General features: G+C 53.4%; 4 protein-coding genes across 4 annotated transcripts; all 4 read right to left on the minus strand.

Moving 5' to 3' along the window:
- Positions 1–1,039: 1,039 nt before the first annotated feature.
- Positions 1,040–14,207, minus strand: PODANS_1_23110 (uncharacterized protein; the record flags this gene model as incomplete). Its single annotated transcript, XM_001906597.1, has 2 exons — positions 1,040–1,489; positions 1,548–14,207. The coding sequence occupies 2 exons, from the start codon at positions 14,205–14,207 to the stop codon at positions 1,040–1,042; spliced, it is 13,110 nt and encodes a 4,369-aa protein (XP_001906632.1).
- Positions 14,208–15,685: 1,478 nt separating this feature from the next.
- PODANS_1_23120 (uncharacterized protein) lies at positions 15,686–17,550 on the minus strand (the record flags this gene model as incomplete). The annotated part of the gene is made up of 2 exons (XM_001906598.1): positions 15,686–16,092; positions 16,149–17,550. 2 exons carry the CDS (start codon positions 17,548–17,550, stop codon positions 15,686–15,688), a joined length of 1,809 nt encoding a protein of 602 aa, XP_001906633.1.
- A 1,562-nt stretch (positions 17,551–19,112) lies between these two features.
- PODANS_1_23130 (uncharacterized protein) lies at positions 19,113–21,686 on the minus strand (the record flags this gene model as incomplete). Its single annotated transcript, XM_001906599.1, has 1 exon — positions 19,113–21,686. The coding sequence occupies one exon, from the start codon at positions 21,684–21,686 to the stop codon at positions 19,113–19,115; it is 2,574 nt and encodes an 857-aa protein (XP_001906634.1).
- Positions 21,687–22,573: 887 nt separating this feature from the next.
- PODANS_1_23140 (uncharacterized protein) lies at positions 22,574–24,302 on the minus strand (the record flags this gene model as incomplete). The annotated part of the gene is made up of 3 exons (XM_001906600.1): positions 22,574–23,433; positions 23,494–24,196; positions 24,285–24,302. 3 exons carry the CDS (start codon positions 24,300–24,302, stop codon positions 22,574–22,576), a joined length of 1,581 nt encoding a protein of 526 aa, XP_001906635.1.
- Between the last annotated feature and the right edge of the window lie 51 nt (positions 24,303–24,353).

Consider the following 24,353-nt stretch of genomic DNA (forward strand, 5'->3'; position numbering starts at 1 on the left):
TTACCCCTGAAGATCCCCTGACGGCGTGCACCCAATGCCGTTTGGTGGTCACCCTCCATGATGGGGAGGAGGGGGTGGTATATCGTTACTGTCTCCCGTACCTTGCATAGCATTCGATTCATTGATGCTTGAGATCGAGACAAACAAACAAAAGCCTCCATGTTTGTCAAAACCGTCGAGATGGTTACCAGGATGGTGGTGAGGATGAAGAGAGATGTGATGTCATCATCAATTTGAAACACCGCCAGCCCACTCACAAAATAACGATTGACAGTTCTGCAGCAAAAAAGACGACCAACAGAATCCGCAAACTTGAGAGGTGGCAGAATAACTTCGTCATATCTCCGGACCCTCAGGTATCCGGGTAGATGTAGTGGATATGCTGACTACAACCAAGAAGGCGATACGCGGACAGATACAACAGCAACCCTCAACATCAAACGATCGCGGACTCGGCCTTTATCACCGACGTTGCCGTGCTCGCAGCTCCATTCTGCCGGTACCGATGAGTTGCAAAGCTTGATTTGGAGATGAACCGGAGGAAAATGACCGGCCGAGGCGGATGGGAGTTCTATCAATCACTTTTCCGGTTGTTGCCAGTTGCCTGCGGTTGGGAGATTGGGGGTGGGTTACATGACGTAGAGGACTTGCAGGTGCAATCACGGCTCGGCTTTTTTCTCGCAAGGATGATGGAACGATTTGTTATCAAGAGGGTTTTGGTGAATGGATGCTGTCAAGTGTCTCCCTTGGACAAGCCGGTTTCGCTGCTGACTCTTCGAAGCCCAGAACCGGAGGGATCCTTGCAGAACGTACACCCAAACTTGACATTCACAGCAATTCAACTCCATAAAACAACTTGCGCCAAACATTTATTCTCCCCAAGCAAAACAAACAAGATACACTGTCAAACGGCTATACCACTATTCACACTCCAACATGTCCTCACAACAACCTTGACTTGTACACAATATTGACCCAACAAATTATCATACACCCTTCTCACCCCTTTAAGCCACCCCCATTTCACCATTCGGCTCCCCTAAACCTCCATCAAAACCTCACCCTCATCCAGCAAATCCACCACCTTCTTCAGATTCCCAATCAAGCTCCTCCCCAACCCAACAAGCAACAACTTCTCCGCATTCGCCGGCAACCCCAAATACGTAGGCGGCTCTCTCTCAGGCAGCCTCTGGATCCACCCCATAAACTCCTGAAGGGACGTTCCGCTGGGAACAACCAGCTCCTCGCTCCCCGTCTCGGGCGTGGCCTCGACAAGCTTGTGACCAATATCAAACGCGGCCGGGGTCAAGAAAGTAGATACGATTTGCCGCAGCATGTTCATGTCCCCTTCGTCGTCAATCTTGCCTCCGTAGGTTTCTGTGATCAAGTACCGGATCATGTCCCAGGGAATGTTGGTCGGCGCAATGTTGGTGCGGTTTTGTGCGGCGACGTCGATCCAAGTGTCAATGACAAAGGCGGAGCATTCGTACTATTTTCCATGTTAGCGTCCTGTCAATTTCCAGCAAAGGTTGTTCGGAGGGACTTACATCAGCATCGTTGAACTCCCAGAACCCCTTCCAACCCAGATTGGGGGCATACCGCAACCTCTCCTGCACCACAGCATGCAGGAACGACAGCAACAGATACAGTCGCGTTCTCTCCACAGGTGACTTGACGCTCCTTGTGCTCAGCGAGCCCATCGAGTCCTTCATATTGGCCCTCACACCAGCAGGCTGCTCGTACATCAACACTCGGGATGCTCTCAGCAGGTTAACAGGAATCTTTGGCGAAGACTCCATAGACAGGAACAGTCTAAACTCTGGGTTCGGGTTCAGGCTCTCCATCCGCTTCTCAAGTGACTGAAGCCAAGTAGGAGCCAAGTGGACATTCTTGATGAGAACCCAAGAGCCAGTCTGGGCAGCATTGCTGATAGCCTTGTCCGCACTGGCCAGACCTTCGTTGGAACCCATGGCAATGTTGGTGCAGCGGACACGCATGCGCTCAACCAGACTGTCAACCTTGTAAGAGGCGTCAAAGCCAGGGCTAGAGACAAGGGAAATGGGGCGAGTAGCAGAAACCTGATCGACAGTCTGCTTGAGATCCTCGACAATGTCAAACAGATCATTGCCAAACACCAATGTTACAAACCGTTCGGCAGTAGGGACGAACCGATCAAGACGGAAAAGCTTGACCAAGAGCAGCGATATGAGAGCACGATCCGTCTCAGCAACACTGTCATCCCAGATCTTGGGCACGAAGTTCTCAGCAAGCTCCTCCGAAAGAAACTTGTCCCAGTCCGCCTCAGGCACATTCTCAATCTTGTCCTTGAGAGCAGTGATACGCTTGGCCCGAGCAAAGACCTCGTCCTTGGCGCCAATGTCAGTCGAGAGGTCCTTACCCTCAACCTTTTCATCAAGTATAACATCCAACAGGCCCTTGTCCATTTTGTAGGGCGATGCCTGAGCAAGCAGCATGGCAAGCGTGATCCTGTCCTTTTGCAACAGACCCAGAGCAGTTCGCTTGAAGGCAGCCACGAAGAGATCCTTGACAATGAGATCTCTCCTGACGTTATGATTCTGCTCCCCCTCCAAGTGCGGGTTGCCGTGCAAGACCGAGTGGAAGATATCCAGGAAATACTGCAGCGAGAACTGATAGAAGTGATTGATGTAGTGCAGCTGCTCGAGGACAGCAAAGACAGCACTGCAAGATCTGGCAATGATGTTGTACTGCAGCGTGATCTCCTCCACCTCGGCCATAACACCCTCGGTGTTGCTCATCTTGGTTGAAATCTCGGCCGCCTCCGTCTTGAGAGTCTCGAGAGTCTCGATGACATTGTCATCATCCAGTATATTGCCACGAGATTCGTTGAGCGCTTGCAGCAGACGCTTCTCAAGCTGTCGAAGATGAACCTTGAACTCTCCTTGTAACTTGATGAGGTTGGAACGACGCTCATCAACATCAGGACGCTCAGACTTGAGCACCTCAGCCAAAGACTGGGTTTGCAAACTGCTCTGAGTGACAGTAAAGTTGACAAATGTCGTCCGCGAGCAAATATCAGGAGCAAAGGTGGCCGAAGGATCCCGCGTGGAAAGGTAAATCTTGAACGCAGGCGAGAAATCGATCTGCTGCTTTCCAAGCTGGATCAGCACACGACCACCAGTCTTTTGGTACTCCTTATTGAGCACATGATTGAGCACAGGGTCGAGATGTTCGGCATCCTGGATGAGGATCGGGTTACCGAAACGGAGAGAACTCTCGAGCTGCTTGGTGAACGAATCATCCAAGAAGCTGGTCACGGTAAGCCGGCGGTCCTTGCACTCGCGCTGCAAGAACTCAGTGACACGGCCCGAGGGGTCGATGATGAGCGGGTACCGGTTGAAGCGCTGCAAGATGATGGCGTTTTCTGTGCACAGGTCGTCCACAGGCAGCGTGTTGGCCTGCCAGCTGAGCCTCTCATCGGCCGTCGAGAGGTATTCCGTAACAGGATTATGCTGCTTGAATTGAATACCACTGAGATGCAGCTGGTGCAGCCAATCCTCCATCATCGATTTTCTGAACACCTGGTCATAGAGACCGCTGTACGCCAAGAAAGCAGCAGCAACCAACACATCGCCCACCAGTGTGCTGATCTGCGTCTCGAACGACTTGCTGCCCTCCTCCCAGCGTGTCCTCTCACTCGACAAGCTATCGAGCAGCTTGACACTGCGGTCGACCTTGAATTGCACCCTTGACATCTCCGACTTGATAGCCTGCGTCTCGCTGATCAACGACGCATACTCAACCTTGTAAGTGGCAATGCTAGCCTCGAGGTTTTCAATCGTCTGCTCGACCGCCTTGGCCTCAGCCTTGGTCTGGAGAGCCTGTTCCTCGAGCTGCCGCACTTCCTCTCTCAGCGGCCCAACACGGTCCAAAATCTCGGCGTACTGCACCTGCGCCTCAACCCACTGGACAAGCGGACCGCAAGCCTTGGAGGCACGGTTGACCTTCTCAAAGGTAAACTCGGGGTTGGCCAAGAACTCGTTCCGCATCTTCATCCTCAGCGCCTTGGTCATCTGCCTCTCATTGTCAAAGTTGATGATGCTGGCGATGAAATCATCACGACGGACAACAGCCTGAATCTGCTTCCAATCGTTGACCTTGTGACCAATCAATGTGCAGACTGAATCGAGCGCCAGCCTGACACCAGGTGGAGGCGCAGACATGGACCTGACTTCGGTAAGCTGGGGCTTCTTGATGTTGCCGACACTAGCCTTGGCCGCCTCAACAGCCGGTTCGGCCTTGGCTAAATCCTCCAACACAAACTTCTTGCGAGAAGCAACCTCAGCCTCCTGCTTCCCAAGCGCAACCTGAATCTCCAACGAAGCATTCTTCCTCTGCTCAGCCTCACGCTGATCAGCAACCATCCTCTGCAGCTTCTCATTGGCCTCCGCATCCTTCTGCTCAAGCTGGGCCTTCTTCTCCGCCAGACTGACCCTCAAATCCCGAACCTTGTCGACCGTATCTCTCAGCTTCTCCAACCCAACATTCAAATGCCTCTGTTGCTCCTCCAAATCTTCTCTCTTCTCATTGTACAGCTTGACATACTGCGCCACAAAGTCCAGGAAATGTCTCGGAGTAAGGAAAGTGACCTTGCCCTGCTGCTTGAGGAGCTTGCTGTTGAACCGCTGCAACGAGTAGTGAATATACACCATGGAGTTGACGACCGCCTCTCTGTGCGACGGCGGCAGGTTAAGACTGCGGTACGCCACAGGAATTGTATCGGGAGCAGCCCAGTTTGACCTGTCCAAGTCCACAGAGTGCGTGAGCTCATGACCGACCTGGAACAAGGCCTGATCGGACCAGTCACCAAACCAGTTGAGCACGCAACGGTTGAACAGCGCAGGCGACGTCGCAGCCTTGGAACTCAAGCCATCCTCCGGCGGGTTCATGGTGAACACCACGTGCAAGTTCTTGACAATCTGCCCCGTGAACCACTTGTACAGCTCCTCCTGTGAATCCAACAACAACCCCTGTCGCTGAGCACCCTCCTTGCAAGCCGTCATCAACGCAGCCAAATCATCACCCTCAAACAGACCCGGCACCTCAGCATTGGCCAACAGAGTATTCATCCTCTCCAGGAAACCCGAATCCAGCACATTCGACTCGTCCATAATGAAGCACATCTTCTCCCCCTTGCAGCCGCACCTCCTCAACACCTCCCTCAGATCCTCATCAAAGTCTTCCGCCGAGTACTTGCCATGAACCTTGATCTGGAACACCTTCAAGCCATTCATCCAAGCCACGAACCTAGACAGCGTAGTCTTGCCACTACCGCTGACACCAATAAGAATAAGATGTCCCTGCGGCTGTCTGAACACACGATCAATGCGCAGCACGTGCTCCAAGACGTCATTGAACAGGATAAGCGGGACATCGACCTCTTCTTCGCAAAAGGTCTTGAGTCTGGCCTTGACGAAGTCGCGAAGCTGCTCGCGGTCAACAGGCACATAGTTCTTTGAGAGCCAATTGGAGAACAGGATTGGTCCACCAAGCGCCTTTTGCTCATCAATGGTGGGGAAGTACTCCATGGCGATTCTGCGGACAGCATCATCGGTCCATTTGCGCTCCTCTTCGGCAACCAGACGATCTTGGAACAGGCGCAACGCTTCATGGGCCCAAATTCGAATGAGACCTTCCACTGACAACGTCTCCAGCGGCCGAATAGCCTCATACACACCGCGCACCCATCTGGTGAGTTCACGAGGACTGTAGACGTAATGGGGCTGAATCTTGGGTGTGAACCTCTGCTGTGACTCGAGATACAGCTTAACCATGGCCTGCGTGAGCGGCTCGGCATAGCCACGGAGCGAAGGAATGATCTTGAGAACCGCCGAGTTGAAGGTGCCATAAATCTGCATGAGCGAGACCTCGCCAGGGTAATCAACCATGATAAGGGGGGCATGTCTCAGGAAACGGGGACCCATGGGGGTACGGCCAGCATCAGTAGGCGGGTTGCAAGCACCGACGAATTGGATGCGGTCAAGGGTGACCCAGGACTTGTCTGAAGTCCTCCAGAAGCCGTTGTGTTCGACGAGCTGACGGAGGAAAGAAATTGCACGCTGAGTACCGTACTTGTCGGGGGCGGGCAAGTTGATTTCGTCGCAGAAGATGACAAGCCAGCGGCCAATTTGTGTGGGCGAAAGCATGACTCCGTTAAGCGTCTTCTTGTACTCGCAATATTGCTCAAACGTCTTGATCAGCAAGTCAGGCGTCGTCGCGCTAGAAAAGTTGAGGCCGACGACTTCCATGTTGGGAAGCTTGCGGAGAGCGCTGAACAGCGTCATTGTTTTACCGGAACCAGGAGGACCGCACAGCAACAGAGGCTTATGCTCAGCAAGCCACGAGTAGAGAACATCCTCATGGCGAACAGTGTCCAGCGTGGGAATGACAACATCCGTCTGCGTGACCGAGTGAGTGTTGACTTCGATGGTAGGTACCTGGTTCTGCCAAGGTGTCCATTCAGCCTTGGGCAACGACACGTCAAAGTCGATGAGCGAGTTTGTGTTGTCCAGAGGAGGGGAGCCGAAGCTGGCCAGACCAGCAACCTTGTCACCAAACTGCTTGCGGTCATTCAATGGGCAATCACCCGTCAAAGCCCAGACGAGTGCCAGCAAAAGCTTCTTGGAGATGTAATTCTCGACCTGCTCAGGCTCCAGAGGGAAGTCGACATGCTGACTGTTGTACTCGATGATATCGCGAACAGCCTTGTTCAGCAGAGAGAACATGGTATTAAGGACACGAGCAATGGTGAACTCCATGATGTGATTGAAGCCCTCAGCTTGCTGTAGCGCTTCATTGATGAGGTTATCAGTCGTGAGATAGGCCTGTAGCAAGCCGGCTGCCTGAGCCTGAACAGCAAGAGCTTTGGCCGAGCTCTGCCCAGTAGCGACAGCATCCTCATCCAGATCCTCGAACGCAACAGACCGCAGCGTCTCAATATAGTTGGTGACCAGCATGTTCGGTGTGACGGTATCCTCACTAAACCAGACCATACCGCAGCGGCTGACAGTGGCGAGGGTGGCATACTTGAGATTCTCCACCTCAAACATGATGCGGACATTGGGTGGCAGGTTGAGACGCTCACCGTTGGGCAGCGTGAGAAGCTTGTTGTCGTCGAGCACGCTGTTCAAGTTTTCAACCCACTCGGGATCGACATCGCCATCGAACAAAATCCAGTGACGCTTTGTGTCCTCACCACGCAGGTTGTCGACAATCTTGCGCAGAATACTCGTGAACAGACCATCGGTCCACTCTCTGGTAGTCGAATCGAGGTTTCCGTACAGCGCCTCCTTGGACATGACCTTGCTGTCGATGACATGGGACACACCCTCCACATTCTCAACCTGCTGTAACGCATCCAAGAGCAGCCTCCAAGCAGAAGACTTGCCCGAACCAGCACTACCGACCATCATGACACCGTGGTGAATGCCCTGGATTTGGTACAGCTGCAACACCTTGGTCATCCAAGTATCGTTGACAACCAGCTGCCTCTCCGCAGCCAACCGCTGAATCGCCCCCCGAAGCTTCTCCAGGCTGGCAGGAACATATTTGACACCAGGGAAGCAAGTCTCCTCAATGCCCATCATAATCTCCACATCCGATTTGATCAGCTTGGGCGCAATGGTCTCCCGGATACTCTGCACAAGAATTTCAGGCTCAACGACCTCCTCCGAGCCTAGCTCTCCCTCCTGCGTCAAGCGAGCACGCTTCAGCCCGCCAGAACTGACAAGCACACTCTTGAGCGCACGAAGACCAAAGTCGTAATGAGCTTGCTTGGACAGCTTCTGCGAGCACTGATCGAAAAATGGAACAGTGTGCTTCGACAGCTGCTTGGCCTGGCTGAAACCCTGCGAGTACAACATGACCTCGGCAATGAGCTCCTTGTCTGGCTTGGACATGGCAACACTCCTGAACAGCTTCTTCAAGTTGTCTGGCAAGTTGGAACGACCAGCATAGCCAGGGTTCATGGTGATAAAGATACCCGTGTTGGCGTTCACCTTCAGCTGGCGACCAACGAGTTCAATCTGAGCCTTGTCGTCTTCAGCACCTTGCTTCAGACCAAGCTGGATATTCTGAATCTGCTGAGAGACGGCAGACAAAATCCTCTCCTCCAGACGGTTGAACTCATCGAAACAACCCCAAGCGCCGACCTGGCAGATACCAAGGAAGATGCGACCCATGGCCTGGAAATCAAACGTGTCGTCACAGCAAAACACCAAGGTGAACCGACCGAGCTGGACACCGAGAGCCTTGACGGATTCTGTTTTGCCCGTACCGGCAGGACCATAAGGCGAGCCACCCAAGCGTTGGCAAAGAGCCTGGGTGAGGGTAAGGAAACATCTATCCGTGAGAGGAGTGCGGACAAGCCTCTCAGGAACACCAAGATACTCAAAGCCGTAGTTGAGCTTGGCGTTGGCCATCTTGATGTGCAGACGCTGTAAGAAGTCTCCCTCAGGTGTGTACACATACCGCATCTGAAGAAGCCACAGGTAGTGTGTGTTGGAGCTGGCGTTGACCTTGATTAACCTCTCAATGACATCCCGCTGGTGAACACACTCGGTGATAAGCTGCTCGCATGTCTTCCTCAGCAGCACCTCCAGATCGCCCAGGACCGTATCAGCAAGCAGGCGAAGAACTTGGACCTCACGCTCAAAGAGCGCTGGCAGACTCTGGCCGCCCTCAGCAAGCGCCTGCTCAACCGCAGTAGTCCAGACAGCCTGAGTGGCAAGCACAACAATCTGACTGGGATACGCCGTCATGAACTTGTTGAGCGCCTCCCGGTTGATCTCACCGCTGTTGAAGATAGGAGTGAAGTCCTCGACAGCCTCAGCCAACAGCTCAGCAAGCGTAGCCTTCATGCCATTCTCCAACAAGGCCAACCAATCATTGATCTTGGGCGTCTTGACAAGGTTAATCTCCTTCTTGAGACGAACCACCTCTCCTTCTTTTGATGTGAAGCCAGTGATAACACCTTCCTCCTCCATAGTCAGACCGTTAAGACCAGCAAACATCTTCTTGAAGTGCTTGGCAATGCGCATGGTGTCATTGCTATTACCGATCATCTCCAGCAAGTCTTCGTCACCAACAAAGTAAAAGCGCGGGAATGAGACACGCTCCTTCTCGAGGTACTCACCAAGCGCCTTCTGAATCTTGTTGAGCAGCTCAGCCAGACGCTCGAGAGACTTTTGCACATTGGGAATGTTGAGAACATCCAACACATTGGGCTGCTTGTACACCTTCTTCATCACAGCCGAGAACTCGCTGTTGATGTTCTGGAAGCGAGAAGACTCGATGGGGAGCAGGTGCTTGATATCGGCATTGCCGGTGAACACACCCTCGAGGTACACCCACTGGCGCTGCACGTCAATCCAGACGTCAAACAAAACGTGCACACGGTTCAGCTTGTCCTCCCAAGCAGTGGCCTCCTCCTCGAACTCCTTGTAATAAGGTGAATGCCTCATGGCCTGCAGCGAATTGAGATTCTCACTGCATTTAGCAAACAAATCATCCCAGCCACGGATGAGACGGCACTTGTTCTGGTAATTGACGAGCTCGAGTCCGTAGCCAGTCCAGGTCTCGCGGACTTGCTTCAAGAACTCCTCCAGCGCCATTTCTCCCTGCGCCTGGATAATGATGTCCTTGACGATGACCTCGGTCGCCACAAGGTTGAGGTCCCACACGTCACCCAGCGTCATTGAGACAGGCGAGTACCGCTTGCCAGGCTTGATCTGCTTGTAGATTTTGATCCAGTGTCTGTCACGAACAGCTTCCGACTTGAGCTCAGCCAGCATGGGGTTGACCTTCATGAACTGACGGAGGATGTTCTGAATGTGCTCGAAAGCGGCATACTGGCGCATCCTGCTGGGCATATCCTTGGTCATCTTGATCAAGTTGTCGATAGAGGACCGGATCTTTCTTGGCTGGACGCTGTTCCACAGAATCTCGCGCAGCTCATTAAGGTTCTTCCAGATGGTGGAGAGTGACGCCCAGACAGACTTGAAGTCCTGAACTTCTTCAAGAATCACGCCGAGAGACGTGTCAGGAGTGGCGGGCAGGTCGAGAGCCTCCTTGGCCTTCGAAACCATGGCCGAGTCATCCTGCAGCTTGGTGATACGAGTTTCAAAGGTGCTGAGGGTAGCAGAAGCAACATCGGGGGCAATGGTACCCGAGACAGGCTTCTCTTCGTTCCACTGAACGGCAACCTCGTTGATCTTGTCGATAACCACCTTGTCCTCGGCAATGATCTTGGCACGGAGCGCGTCGGTCTGGTCTTGCACAATCTTGGACTTGCGGGCGAGCAACTCATTGAGCATATCCCACATGCCATCCACTTGCTCAGCATGCAGCCAGTCATTAGGGAACTGATAGCGCTGGCGCACGAGGGTTGACTCTCCCTGCCTGAAGGTCTCCACCTCAGGCGCCCAGAGCTTCACCTGGCGCTTGCAGGTTTGGACAATGGTGATGAACTGCACAGCCTCGGCCGTGGAGTTGGCCGCCATAGCCTGGCCCTCGAGGTCCTTACGAGCCTTCTCAATCTCGGCGTGAACCTCGCGCATGCGAGTGCCGAGCCGGCTGGCAAACTTCATGAGAATGTCATGCTGCCATTGGTCGTACTTCGCATTGACCTTCGTCTGAACTTGGTCATAGTCGATGGTGATGTGGCCAAAGGAACGGCTGACCTCGGTGGTGTCAAAGGTCTGGCGCGTCTTTCTGATTTCTTGGAGAAGCTGAAGCCATCTCGACAGTTGGTCGCCGAGAACATCATACACATGCTCCGACTGGAGATCCCACAAAGACTGGAATTGCAGCCATTTGTCGACATAGGCGCCAATCTCACGAATCTTTTTCTCGACTGACGTCTGCACACGCAAGAGAGCATCCGTGCACTCACTAGGCAGGTCGTCAAAGCGCGCTTCGTCCTCTACCGTCGTGCTGATGGTCATCTGGTACCGGGTGGCCTTGATCTTCTTCAGGTTGCAAATGACACCGATCCACTCTTGCAACTGGGAAAACCAGCTTGCTCTGGCAAACTCAAGAGGCGGGTCCAGATAGATGACTTGGTTCCGCATGGTGATTTCGTGAATGAGCTTCTTGATGACAGGAACATCAGTCTTGGGGGCGTTGACAGTCTCGAGTGTTCTCTTCCGATCACTCCTGTCCTCCAAGTACTCCTCCTCAAAGGCCTCAATCCAAGCCTGAACAGCATGCTGAAGACGGGCGAGAAGGATGGCCTTGATTTGCTTGTTCATGCGATCCACCCAGAAGCCAAGGTTAACATACTGCTCCAAGTTGAGTGTATCAACGGCTGTCTGAATGGCAGTCAGCCGGCCCTCAAATTCCTTGACTTCATAAGGGCACTTCTCCAGTTCCGCAAGCGCTTTTTCCACCGATCCATGAATGTTGGCCAGCTGAAGTGTCTTGGTCTGGAGGAGGGATACTGCTAGGGCGAAATCCTTGACAAACTTGACATGCTTGCTCTCTCCGTTCTTGGTGTAATTGCTGTCAATGGCACTCTGCGCGTGGTTCTTAAAATGCACTTCGTACGTATTGACAAACGATTCCCACCTCAGAGAGATTCCCTTGGCGATCAAGAGATACACCCCTTCGCGGTAACCGCTGAGCAGCACCGAAACCTCAGACATGTCATTGATCTGGCGGTTGGTCTGCGCAAACGTCCTAACGCTTTCCATGAGACTGACAGCATAGGGATACACTCGCTTGGCCTCCTTTGCGACATTGTTGACTGAGTGGGGAACTGGGAAGCTGAGCCAGACCAAGTTCCTAGTCTCCTTGAAGAGGGCGATGACTTGAGCGTCGAAATTGACTGCGAGCTCCAGCACATTTCCGGCGGAGCGGATCCTGTTAATGTTGAACAAGAGACCCGAGATCGTGATCTGCTTCCGCTGCACATCATGCAACCAGGCCTCGAAGATAGGCCGAGTATCGAGCTTCTTGCGGAACAAATCACCTTCGGCTTGGAGTCTTTGACCCTCGGCATGCATAGCCCAATCAGCACCGAGAACATCCTCCACCTTCTTCATGTATGTGTCAAGCTGCCGCTCAATCTGCCGAGCCCAAATGATGGCTCCGGAAACAGGAGGAAGATCGTGAAGCTGGGCCATGGCGTGTGCCTCTGAGTGACCATACTGCTGCTTGAACCGCTCGTGCAAGGCGGTGATGGCCTGTTTGACATTGTCGATAAGCTGGGTCTGATACTCGGCGATAGCACCGCGAATCTTGGGGCGCACAAAAAGGGCGTTGAACTTGGAAAAGACACGGAACATCTCGTTGGCATTCTTCGCAGTCGCCAACCGGTCGCGAAGACGGGCGATGATGGAGTTTTCGACGCGGGACGTTCGCTCATTGTACGTGTTCTCGGCGCGAGCCCACTTGGCCGTTCCCTCAGGAGTGACATCAAGCAAGTCAACGTCTTTCAAGCCCTCCCAGGCTTGCTTCACCTCCTCAACGGCGTCAACGTCACCAATCTCCTCCACCACGACCGTGCCGTTGGCACCCTCTGAGACACCATTCACATCGGTCTTGGGCCCAAGAACATTGACAATAGTCCGCTGCAGCTGCTCGTGGTTGGCACGGAACGTGGCGACATATTTAAGACGAGCCTGCAGGTCGCCGTGCCTAGGGTTGATCTTGATGGGAATAAACCTCTCGTTTCGACGACGTGTAACATCACGAGCCACGTTGGTGAATTCCTTGATGCTGTCATCCCAGACTCTGAAGATGGAATCGGCCTGCTTGATAACCCGGCTGAACTCCTGGTAGTCGAGCTTGACAAGCTCCAGGCCTGGCAACAGGCGGTGGAGAGCCTCGTCCAAATCGGCCGAGATAGCCCCGACAAGCGGAAGGGCGCGATGAATTGGGTAGGGACAGATCCTAAGCTTCTTGTTCAAGTGAGCAAAAATTTGGCCAACCGAATCTTCCACTTTCTGGAGGGTGGTAGCAGAGAGCAGTTCATCAAGGGGAAAGTCCCGCATGAGCTGATTGTACTTTTGCACCTTTTCCATCGCCTCTTTCAAGCCAGTGTCTGCGGTAAAACTGACTGTAGCCTGGAAACGTTTCGCATGCTTGAGAACCTCAAGGGTAAGCGTGACACCTTCGCTCCTAAGCTGGCTTTCGATGCCTTCCAATGCTGATTCCATGGAAAGCCAAAAGTTGATCTCCTGGTTAGCCGGGCCTGTGTTCGGGTCCCTCGTCATCTTAGTGATAACCTGGATCGACTTGATCCAGCTGTTTACCGTGGCCTGGAGATTGTTGAGAAAACCGCTGTCTGTGAGGAATTGCGCAGGAATCAGATCAATAGTAGGTTTCGTCTGCTTTTCTCTTGCCTGGTCGAGTGCGGCCTGCACAACAGGGTGGAAGGGCAGAGAAACCTCGGGGATCTCAACATTTTGCTGCAGATGGGACAAGCTGAGCTCGAGCTCGGTCCAGCGCTTCTTGGTGACAGGAATGCCAGTCTTTGCGTCTGCATCTGCGCGGCCTCTTCCAGTGCTGGCCGCCTGCTGCCGGCTCTTGGTGCTCGCATCAAAATATGGCGCCAGACCGTTATGAAGATAAAGTTGAAGAACCTCGTACGGGGAAGTGATGGAGCCCTGGTCACCAGCGTTCACCGCCGTGTAGGCTGGGCCGGGAAGGTTGAGCATCTGGATTTGGGAGGTCAAGGGGATGGATGCGTCCAGAGGCTGTGCACGCTTCAGGATCACAAGAAAACCGACGGTGGTCGAGGTTGCAGACGAGGACATATCAGACGTAAGACTGTAGACATGCGTAGGTCCATCTGCACCGCTGTTAATCCTGGATTTTCGTGCCTCTTTCACCAAATCGATGTTCTGACCTTCAGAAATGACACTAACATCTTCCTCGATGAGGTCCTCCTCGATAGGCTCCAACTCGACAATGTCCTTTTGAATGGTAAGGGCGACTTGTGTGTCCAAGGCCCATCGAGAGCATCGTTGCCAAGTATCCTGATACCGGGTTCCAGATAGCAAACTGCCGGGGGATTCAAGCTCCAGTCGAGTTGCGCCGAGCGTAGCTTGCAACAGTACAGCAATATGATCGATGACCCGGGCTACATCGACAGAGGCAAAGGGCGTACCGCCGACGCCGTTCGAGGGGCCCGGGCTCGTGGCCGGGGGAGGCGTTGCCGCTTCCATGTTTGTGTGGTAATTTTGATTTCCCCTCTTTTCGTTCGCGAAGCAAAGAGCGGGAGTTGGGTTGGAGGTAGTATTGGATTTGTTGACTTATGAAAAAGCCGATCTCATCGTTCGTTTTCTCGGACGTCTTTCAGTTCGGGGCCGCGGGGGGGGGGGGACAAATTACAAGCGTAAACGAAGCAATCGTGACTGGATGTGATCGGTGTGGCTTCCTGCAACAAAAAAAAGTAATCTTGGTGCAAACAAAATGCACAAACCGAGAAGAGAAGGCGGGAAAAAAGAGCGAAGGCCGTGATGGGGTATCTCAGGTTGCGGATGATGGATGATTATTATCGCGAGCCTCCTCTGTCAGAGAAGATGATGTTGTGGCAAGGAGGTAGTCGTCGAGAATGGAGCATCTCTGAAAGGGAAGCTCGCTCCAGGGCCTGGTGTTTCCTCATCCACAACTCGACCCAATGATTGCCCGTTTGACGCGACTTCCCCGAATCCCTGTCGCGGAATGAGCATGGGGGCATGTGTCAGGGGCCCTGGATCCCTATGCGGTGGCTTGCGCCCTGATTGGCCAACCCCTCATGCTGCGCGCTGCAGAAGCAACACCCACGCAACTGTCCCGCCGCCGACAAGGCCTGGCAGCTGTCGTTCGGCATTGAAAGTGCACACAGCTTTGTGGCATGTATCACTGGAATTAGAATGAAATGCGAGAGAAGAACGCTTCAGATTCATATAAGCAAACCATATACCGAGACAGATTCCCTCCCCGCAACACAAGTAGAAATCTACTACAAACACAACTTGATGTCCACATCAAAGTGTCACCTACTTGCCAGCACTGTATTCTCGGTACATGTACATCTACCCATCTACCTATGAAATCGAGTCTCTTGCAAAAGTATTTGATCTGCAGCTTTACCGTCAGATGGCTCCCATCATCAGAGAAGCCCGAACGGTTTTACATGGGAATCAACACACAAGGGAGACACTCCCACTTAGGGGTAGGTATCCGGTTGCTATTTACACCCCCTTTGTGAAGGTGGTGTGACGTCTGGAAGTACACACATATCAAGTGTCATAGAGAAGCAGCACATCCTCAAGTGTCAAAAAATGTCGTTTTATCCCGAGAACCGAAAACACCATTCTTTCCCCTCCACTTCGAGATCCCCATAACAACTATGCGCCAGCTGAAAAGTAAGTCACACCATAATAAATGCCCTCATACGTAAATCCCAGCACACAGGCCGGACTATGAATCCATCCGTCCATCCCATCTCATCCCTCATCAATCCCATTTCAACTCCACACCTGGACGCCTCATGCTTTGTTCGTGAAAAGCCGTTTCCCAAAACCATGCCCATGCCTTATGACCGACCAACCGCTCATGCTCGCCACATAACGTTCATTTTTTTTTCTCAAAAGAAACAATAAAAAAGGCTGGAAAATATGCTGACCCAGAGCAAAACGCCTTGACCGTCTCCAAAAACTCAGGAAGTTGCCGCACCAGCTGCACGACTAGCATCATCCTTGCTCGAAAGGCTGACCATGACACGCTGGTTGCAGATATCAATGAACTGCTCAAACTTCTCAATGATCTTGTCCTTTTCCCGCAACTTGTTCTTTAATTCTTCGATCTCCTTCCTGTTTTCTTCAGCCATCTTCTCGTAATCTTCTTTCGTCTTGGCCAATTCGCGGCGGAGATCGGCCCTGATTCTTTCCTCTGCCGACGGATGAGGTTTGCTGTAGATGGTCGGCCTGTTCTCGGCTAATCCGGTTGCGACCTTTTCAGGATGTCGGTTGATGGCGGCCCTGGCATTGTATATATCGCGAGGAAGAAGAGGGACATGGGGGTTGTGCTGCTGAAGGATCTCCAGCGTTTGCGTGACACCTACCCCTGAGGGTCGAGTCAGTGGACGAACAGGTAAACCCAAGGGAGGAGATGATACATACCGCTCTCTTTCAGATTTTTGATATCTTCAACCATCTTGCTATCCAGCTTCCTAGCTGCCGGGTGCAGCAGTGGGCTCTCACTCGGACCATGGTTATGCTGCAGGTGAGCGGGATCTGGGCGGTAACGCACCGTCCACTGGGTTCTCTGCTCGATGGCAAAGAATCCGAACTGGCAATCACATTTCCGGGATGTGGTCTTGCGCTTTCGAAGTTCAGGACTCACGCGTTTTGGGGGTTTGCCGGCACGATCACAGACAAAAAGAACCTTTTTGAGGCCGGGAACCGTCTTCTTGGACCGTCCGATGACAATGGCATAGCCAACAGACGTGCAGTAGGTTAAAACATGCTTGTGGACAGCCTCCAGAGTCGGGAAACTACCACCTTCGGGAGGGGCAGACATCATTGGCCCCATTGGTTGACGCGGCACGAACGGGGTGCCCTCGATCAGCTTGGGCTCCATTGACGTGTCACCCTCTCCTTCTTCCTGGCTTCCCATCTCCATTTCTTCATCCTGATTTCCTTGTACCGGCTCGGCAGACTCGGGCTGCGGAGGCGTTGGTTGTTGTTGGACAGGCTGAACCTGCTGGACTTTTTGCACCTGTGGCACCTGCACCTGGGCAATCTGCGGCAGGGAGGTGGGAAGGGCCGGGTGGGGCGGAGGCTGGGGAGTAGACTGCTGAGAGTGCGATATGATCGGGTTGCCGTTTTGCTGGGTGGGCTGCACCGACTGCACACTCTGCACCGGCTGGGCCAGAGACTGGTGGCTGAGAGACTGGGTCATGGATTGTGCCATTGGAGGCTGGCTCAGGGGAGGTTGGCTCAAGGGCTGCTGCTGCTGCTGTTGCTGCTGCTGCTGAATCTGTTGACTGATAGACTGGGGAGTAAGAGACTGTGAGCTCAACGATGGTTGACCGAGAGTCTGCTGGCTCAAGGGTTGCTGGGACAGGCTGGGCTGGCTCAGAGATTGATGGCTCAGCGACTGCTGGCTGAGCTGCTGTGGGTTCATGGGCTGGTTGTTTATGCTCTGGGAAGTCATCGGCTGCTGGGCCATGGGCTGGTGATTCATGGCCTGCTGTAGGTAGCTCGGGGCGGGTTGCATCTGTCTCGAAGGAGGGCCTCGCTGGCGTGGTCCGGGCAGCGTGGGCGGCACCTGCGAGGGCTGTCGTGCGGCATTTTGGACCGTTTGTTGACTGTTGACGGCGGGAGGAGTGTATGGGTAGACAGAGTACTGGCTCGACGGCGCCGGCTGAGGCTGGTAAGCTTGAGACTGATACGGGGACGCGTGCTGCGGGAGCGATGGCGATGGCTTGTTGGGTGGGTTGTGTGGATGCGGTGGCGGAAAGGCTCGCCTGATGTTACCGACGTTGTAGGATAGTCCGGGGTGACTATTTGTGGTGGACATGTTATCTAGAAGGAAGCCAGAAGCTCGAACAAGGAAAAAAAAAGTAAACTTTGGTATGCTGGGTCTCGACCCTCTCTGGCATCCCGTCACCAAATCGTGGGCGGGCGTGTACCGAGTAGGGAGGTGTGGGCAACTGGGGATGGATGGAGAAAGAGAGAGTATGGGGGAGGGTGTAAAAACCTCGCGACCGGGTGGTAGCAGAACCCGCAGAACCCATCCCTCTGGGGCACTGTCTGGGTTCTGCCCTGGCACTGTGGGAGCAACCTGTTTGTCTGGCACTGCCTGGCCAATCAAGGCCTCCAAAAGCTAGGCAGTGTCCCACAATAGGCAGGGATGTCCAAAAAAAGGCTTCTCCACCAACAGGTGTCATGTAAGACCGCTGCACCCAATCCCAGAGCTAGAAACCGCGGGGCAGCGCAATACATGCACACCAGACAGTTGAATTTTGGGCTTGTACGTCTTTGAGTCATGAGAAATCGAGGTGATACAAGCCATGATCAGGTACGGGAAGCTACAAAAAAGTTCAGTCTTTCTAAAGCCTCTTTGAAAGTCGGTTCGGCCCCGAGATACTAGGTTCGAACGTTTGGCGCGTGCGGGTGGGGGAGTGCCGGTGGTGGGGTTTCGAAAAGACACACCCCAGGGTAGGTGTGGTACACCACGCAGATCTGCTTTCTTCTCACCACCCAAGTCGGACGACAAGCTCAAATGGTACTACCTCCATCTGCTGGTAGAGTCCGAAGATCAGTTGGGTTTATAGAGAGGCAATTCTTTCATGAATTTCTTCACCGTGGAATGAGATGGTCACTTTCAACCCGAACCATTCCCTACTTTGACTTTGGCCCAATTGTCATCTGGGGCAAGCCCCAAGCCCGGTGCCACCAAGAGAACGACTTGCCTCGTAATTGATAAAGAGACATGTACCTGTCAACTTTATTTGCTCTTCGGACAGCTGTCGAGGTCCAGACCATCATCCTATGACCTCTTAATCCCCTGCCTTGATCATCTTTCCTTCTTCCCAGCCTACAAGCAATCATCTCATCCACAAACTCGGATTACAAACTCATATCCCGATATCGGTATATATATTTGACAACGTGGCACGGCTCTGTTAGTACCCTCGTTGCAGCTAGTGGTTTCAACCTTGCACTATAGGTAAGCGAAGACATCGGGGATGGCCATGGTCCATGTCGGACCTGGTGAGAGCTTCATTTGGTTCTGATGACCGAATGGGAATTCCCAGCAGGTATACACAAATTATTGTCCTCGATACAATGATATCAGTCACATGATCCTTGAATTTGCCACTTTTGCACACTGCCTCTCGTACTCTTCGCTATGCTAAAACTGTTCACGCCTCTCGCCCTGCTGTGCTTGCTTTGCTGCCAGGACACTCGTCCACGCTGTCCCTCACTGCTGATCCGAAAATGCATCCCCGTCGCAGACGCGGCAGCTGCTGTCCGTCTCCCGTTTCTGCTGGGATTTTGTCATAATCATGCTTTTGTTGGTCGTTAGTTTTGCCGAAAGCGACTTCCTCACTCTGATTTTCACCTTCCAGCTCTTCCTCACATGTATTCAGCCGACCCTAACGACCAAAAATGTTCTCCCCCTACCACATCCACCCCTATTTCCCCTTCTACCCCATAATCCTCCCTAGCACTACTACCACCACCAAACCAACTCCCGAAATCCAACTTCATCAACAACCTATCCAACCCCCCAACTCTCCGGGGTACATATTCCCCCTTCTCCCTCATAACCATCTCCATCTCCTCCCCTCCCTCCCCAAGAACCACATCCTCATGATCATGCCTCCCCTCGAGCCGCCTCAGCTCCCCAACCAACCCCTCGATTCCCTTTTTGACCTTCATTTCCACCTCCCTCAACACCTCCTGAACATCTCTCTCCTCCTTGGCCAAATCAACAAACGCATCAACAACACCCACATCGGCTTCCAAATCGGCGGCTTGCCACACCTGATGAAGACGGTTGACGCAAGCGACAAGCTGGTCGATCTGGACAAGCAATTCATAAAGGGGATCGGTGAATGTAGGCCGCGAGAGCAACAGCAGCGAGACAAGCGTGCGGAGGTAGAGTCTATGGGCATGCGACAGTGTCTCTGGGTCGTGAAGACCCAAAAAGGAAGAAGCATTCGGTGGTGGGGAAGACGTATTTGACTCATTAAGCCAGATGTCGTCGTCGTTGGCTTCTTGTTCTTCGTTGTTGTTGTTTTTGTTGTTGTTGTTGTTGTTGTTGTTGTTGTTATTGTTGTTGTTGTTGGTGGTGGTGGTGGTGTTACTGGTAGGTGGTGCTGGTGGCTGGGCAGGTTTGTTCAGATCGGTTTGTGACTGAGGATGGTAGTCGTCTTCGCCTGTGGTTAACCACCTGTGGAAGCCATCTGACAAGCCAGCAACGACTTCTGTCTGCAGATAAGCTTCTGTTTCCCCAAGGAAGAAGATAGCGGCGCTAGCAGTAGCCCAGGCACTGCGAAGCATATCTGACCTTGCCGTTTGCCGCTGTCTTAGAAGCAATACCGTTTCTCTTCCGCCTCGTGTGCTTCCCCTTGGCGGCCCTGGCGGTGCAGGATGATGCCTCCTCAACGAGGTAATCTTCCACAGATCTGTCAACCGTATGTGCGCTCGTCTCAGTGACAGCAAGTACGAGTTGATCGCAGTATATGTCTGCAGATCTGCCTGTGTCAGAAACAAATCCAATGGCGATGGTATTTTAAGTGTCAACACCACCGGCACCGAGAATAGCAGGTTCCGAAACGGAGTGTCAGCAATATTCACCAACCCGCTCTCCACCGCTGCCGGCCCTGAAGCGCTCGGCGCCCGTCTCTTCGCAATCGTCAGCCGCAACAAGTCCCTCGCCAGTTCCACCCCTTCATCCTCCTCATCCCCAGCATCATCATATTCTCCCCTCATGTTCCCCATCGCCGCCCAAGTCCGGCTCAGCACAGCAGCCACTTCCCCTTCTTTGACGGTCACATTTCCCAACTTATCCCTCTTCTCCCAACTCATATTCTCCGCCCTCTTCCACCGACTTCTAATCTTCTCATCCGCCTGCTGCGTCAACGCCATTGCAAACTCCCCCTTTCTCAACAGAAAGAAATCTCTCAACAACCCCAACGTCTCGACAACCTTACTCAACGGCAGCAGCTTCTGCAGAGTTGTCCTAGAAAGGTATCTCCTGATATCCGAGATCGCCCTCCCGAAACTCGCCGCATCCAACGGATGCTGCAGCTTGGACAACCTCTCCAACTGCGTCGACAAATGCCCCTTGCCTCTCAGAGAATAATCCCCCACGGCCTTGGCGCGAATCTGGTTCAAACTCCTCCCGATAAAGAGCATGCTCGCCGCCGCAGCAGGCGTGACAAATCCCGGCAGTAAGTACTCCTCCACCACCCACTCCTCCTCCCATTTCATCTCTTCCTCTTCTTGCGCCGTCACTCCCGTCTCCCCAGTCCCCACCCCAGCAACAGCACGCCTGTCCACCCTCCTGATAAAAAAGTCCCCATCACTCTTTTGCGGCAACTGTCCATACACTACCCAAGCCCCCACCTCCCTCAACCACGTCCCCTCCGCCACGCTGAGCAACTCCCTCGCCAACACTTCCACATCCTCATAACCAGTCTGCAATTCTTTCCTCAGTACATCCATCAACCTCGGTCCAGTACACCGCTCCCCTTGTTGCTGCTGCTGCTGCTTCCCCATCCCCGTGACCATAAACCCCGTCACCTCCCCCAAAAACTCCATCCTCCTCCTCCACGTCCCCTCGATCAACCCCACCACCTGCGTCAACGGGACAATGTTGTACCCTCCGACCATCTTGCTGTCTTTGGTGAGAATGTCACTTTCGATTTGGAGGAGAAATTGCTGAAATGAATGGAGGTGCTGTGAGAGAATCGACGAGGCGACAGATCGGCAGATGACAGATGGGTGGCTGGTTGATATCAAATTTGACTGACTTGCTATTGTTGTGTGGAGGGTCGACAAGGTGGCTAGGGGTTGGAGCAGTGCGGCCTCGCTTGGCGTGAGGGAGAGGGTGGGTGAAAGGTCATTTGGGGAAAGGGTAGCGGCTGCGCGGAGGAGCGGGGAGGGGTGCCCAGAGAGGGAGAGCAGAATTTCGTGGAGCATTTTGGCTGGTGTGACGGCTTTTTGTCATGAAGGTGGTGGTGAGGTTGGGATGTGGGTGAGCTGAGGGAAGTGTCAGTCTAACATACGAATGAAGGGCGTGAAACATGCAAAACATACATTTCAGTCATAACCGGACCTCTTTCATCGAGTTTGGTATTCTCGTCTGAACTCTTCCTCAGGGCTTGGATAAATAATATAATTGTTCCCAAAATTTCGAACCGGCAGCACATGGAGCGGCCTGGTCGTGTTGCAGTGCCAACTTGCAGCAAATGAAAGTGAAAGTGGGAGGATTCGTGTTTTGAGCAAACAAACGAAATTTGTAACTAAAAAGTCGAGTTTTGTTCGAGGTTCGTACCAGGCAATCAACAAAAGAGTGATGCGACTCAAAGGCGGCTCTGACTTGGTAACGGTGGACGGATTCAGCTCCAACGGTCACTTGTTACAAGCCAGGGACTCGGTGAACTCAACCGGTCGATGCTAGGTAGGTAGTCAGAGTCGTAAACCGGTCTTCAAAACTTGCCCCATTGTCTGTGAAAGGGCGGCAGGTGTGACTGACGGGGCCCCCTATATCAGCCAGCTCAGCTGTTTGCTCCTGCTGTTGAGTGTGTGAAGGCACCTTATCTGAAGCAATGAAATGCCGTCAGTGGTGGCACCACTCGACAGTTCACAACGCGACTTGATGAAAAGGCAGGGGGTCGACATCACGTGATGTATTCATACCCCTGTGTAAGTCCTGCGATCTTCTCTCACTTCATCATCACACACATTTCTCATCCGAACATCCCGTTCATATTACGTTAAATTATGATATCAAAACAGGACATTCCAAAACAACTCGTCATGGTAGAAAAGAATATGGCCCATACCTCGTCTGCCTCGCCAACATTCTACTTATAGATATCTCCGTTGCCGTTGCCATTCGCTGGTTGCTTCCCCTCCGCAACTGTCATTCCGCTCAGCGACTGTGTGTCAACCGACGACTTTCCTCCGTCATTATCAATAACAGCTGCACCGCCATCGCCCCCGCCCACAACGATAGACTCGCCCTTCGATGTCTTGCCCACAACCATCCCCTTGGCCACGCTCTTGATCAGGGCCCTGCGCGAGACGCCCGTTACATCAATGTAGACCAGTCCGACATTCTTGACGCCACCACCAATCGACCTGCTCACCTCTCCTGCCTCGGGTCCCCACTTGTGCTGAACGACAGTTGTGGCGGCATCTGACGTCGACGCAAGCAAGTGACGTCCGGCCTGCTCTACACCGTCCATTACAGTGGAAAAAGCCATCATGCTCTTGTTCAGGATGCCTGGCTTATATGTGTCAAGCGGTTTGCCGTCCGGTCCATACCCCTTGTGACCAGTGGTCGCCTTCTTGCCATGTCCACCGAGCGTCGCTCCGAGGTTCTGTGCAACTTTGCCAATCTGGCCTACCGTTTTGGCCGACAGAGTGGCCGCACCGCCAGTAAAGGTGCCGATGCGACGGATGTGCTCCTTGGTGGTCGGCTTGAAGGTCATGGGCTTCGCAGCAGGCTCGGATCGCTTGGTGTAATTGTCGGCCTGGCCTTGGAGAAGTTTGGCAACCATGTCGGAGCCAGTGATGATGAGCCGTGAGGCAGCGTGCGCGTTCGAGACAAGGAAGGAATTCTTGTAGGCTGGATGCAGCTCTGCATCCCACAGCTCAGGGGAGATAGGTGCCACCTGAACATTCGAACCACCATCGGCAGGGAGCGTGATCTCGACCGGATCTGCAACATCACAATGGTTAGAAAGGACCCGTTATGCCGTGCCACACGGTTCGGACTCACCTTTCGATCCAGGTTTCAGGGAACTGTGCTCAACAACCTGGAAGTTCTCGGCAAGCTCGCCAATCACGCTGCCGTCCTCTTCATCAACCAAAACGATCTGTCCTGGCGCGTGAGCGGTGTTGGAGGGGCTTCCACGCGCATAAGCCTCGCCAGGTTTGAAGTCTGCTGGGTTATACGCGGGCAACTGTTCGCCTGTGGCGACAGCCGCCTTGGAGCCAGTACCCCCGCTGCTGACCTTCTGGTCGGTGTCCTCCCACCACTGCTTCTCGCTTTTTCCATGAATTTTTGGGGGCGGGGCCCTCTCGAGGAAAGCGGTGCATTGCGCCAAAATGGTCTCGAATGTGTCGACGTCCTCCTGGATCCCCTTTCGGCTTTGTACCGAGGGAAACTCAATCCTGGTGAATGCGCCGCTGTCCGGCCCCAAATCCCACCGCGGAATCAGGTAACTGGTTGGCGGCTGATGGTAGATTTGCGTGGTGGCTGGCAGTGGGAGATCGAGCTCAGGGGGCAGGTGAAGATGGAGGTAGAAGTCCTGCTCGGCGTTTGACGTCTCCGGGTCGATGGACGGGTCGGCGAAAACAGAGCTCGTAGGAACCATCAGCAGCGACAATGTCTGCGGGCCCGTTGGCGTGAGGGGCTGCTCCTTGCCATTGGCGATATGGTATGCCTTTACGCCATTGATGGCATACAGCAGCTTTGGATCCTGTGGTTGGCGCATGGGATTAGATTATGTGTTTTTTTGGTGGATTGGGGTGTCTGTGAGATCGGTGTGGCCAAGGTAGGTTACTCACATTGTGTCCAGAAGCCATTACGTCGGCTGTCCTTTCAGTTAATATGTGCCGATATTGTCGCCGCGCGAT

The sequence above is a fragment of the Podospora anserina genome, chromosome 1 (assembly GCF_000226545.1).
Source record: "Podospora anserina S mat+ genomic DNA chromosome 1, supercontig 6".
NCBI classification, from domain to species: Eukaryota; Fungi; Ascomycota; class Sordariomycetes; order Sordariales; family Podosporaceae; genus Podospora; species Podospora anserina.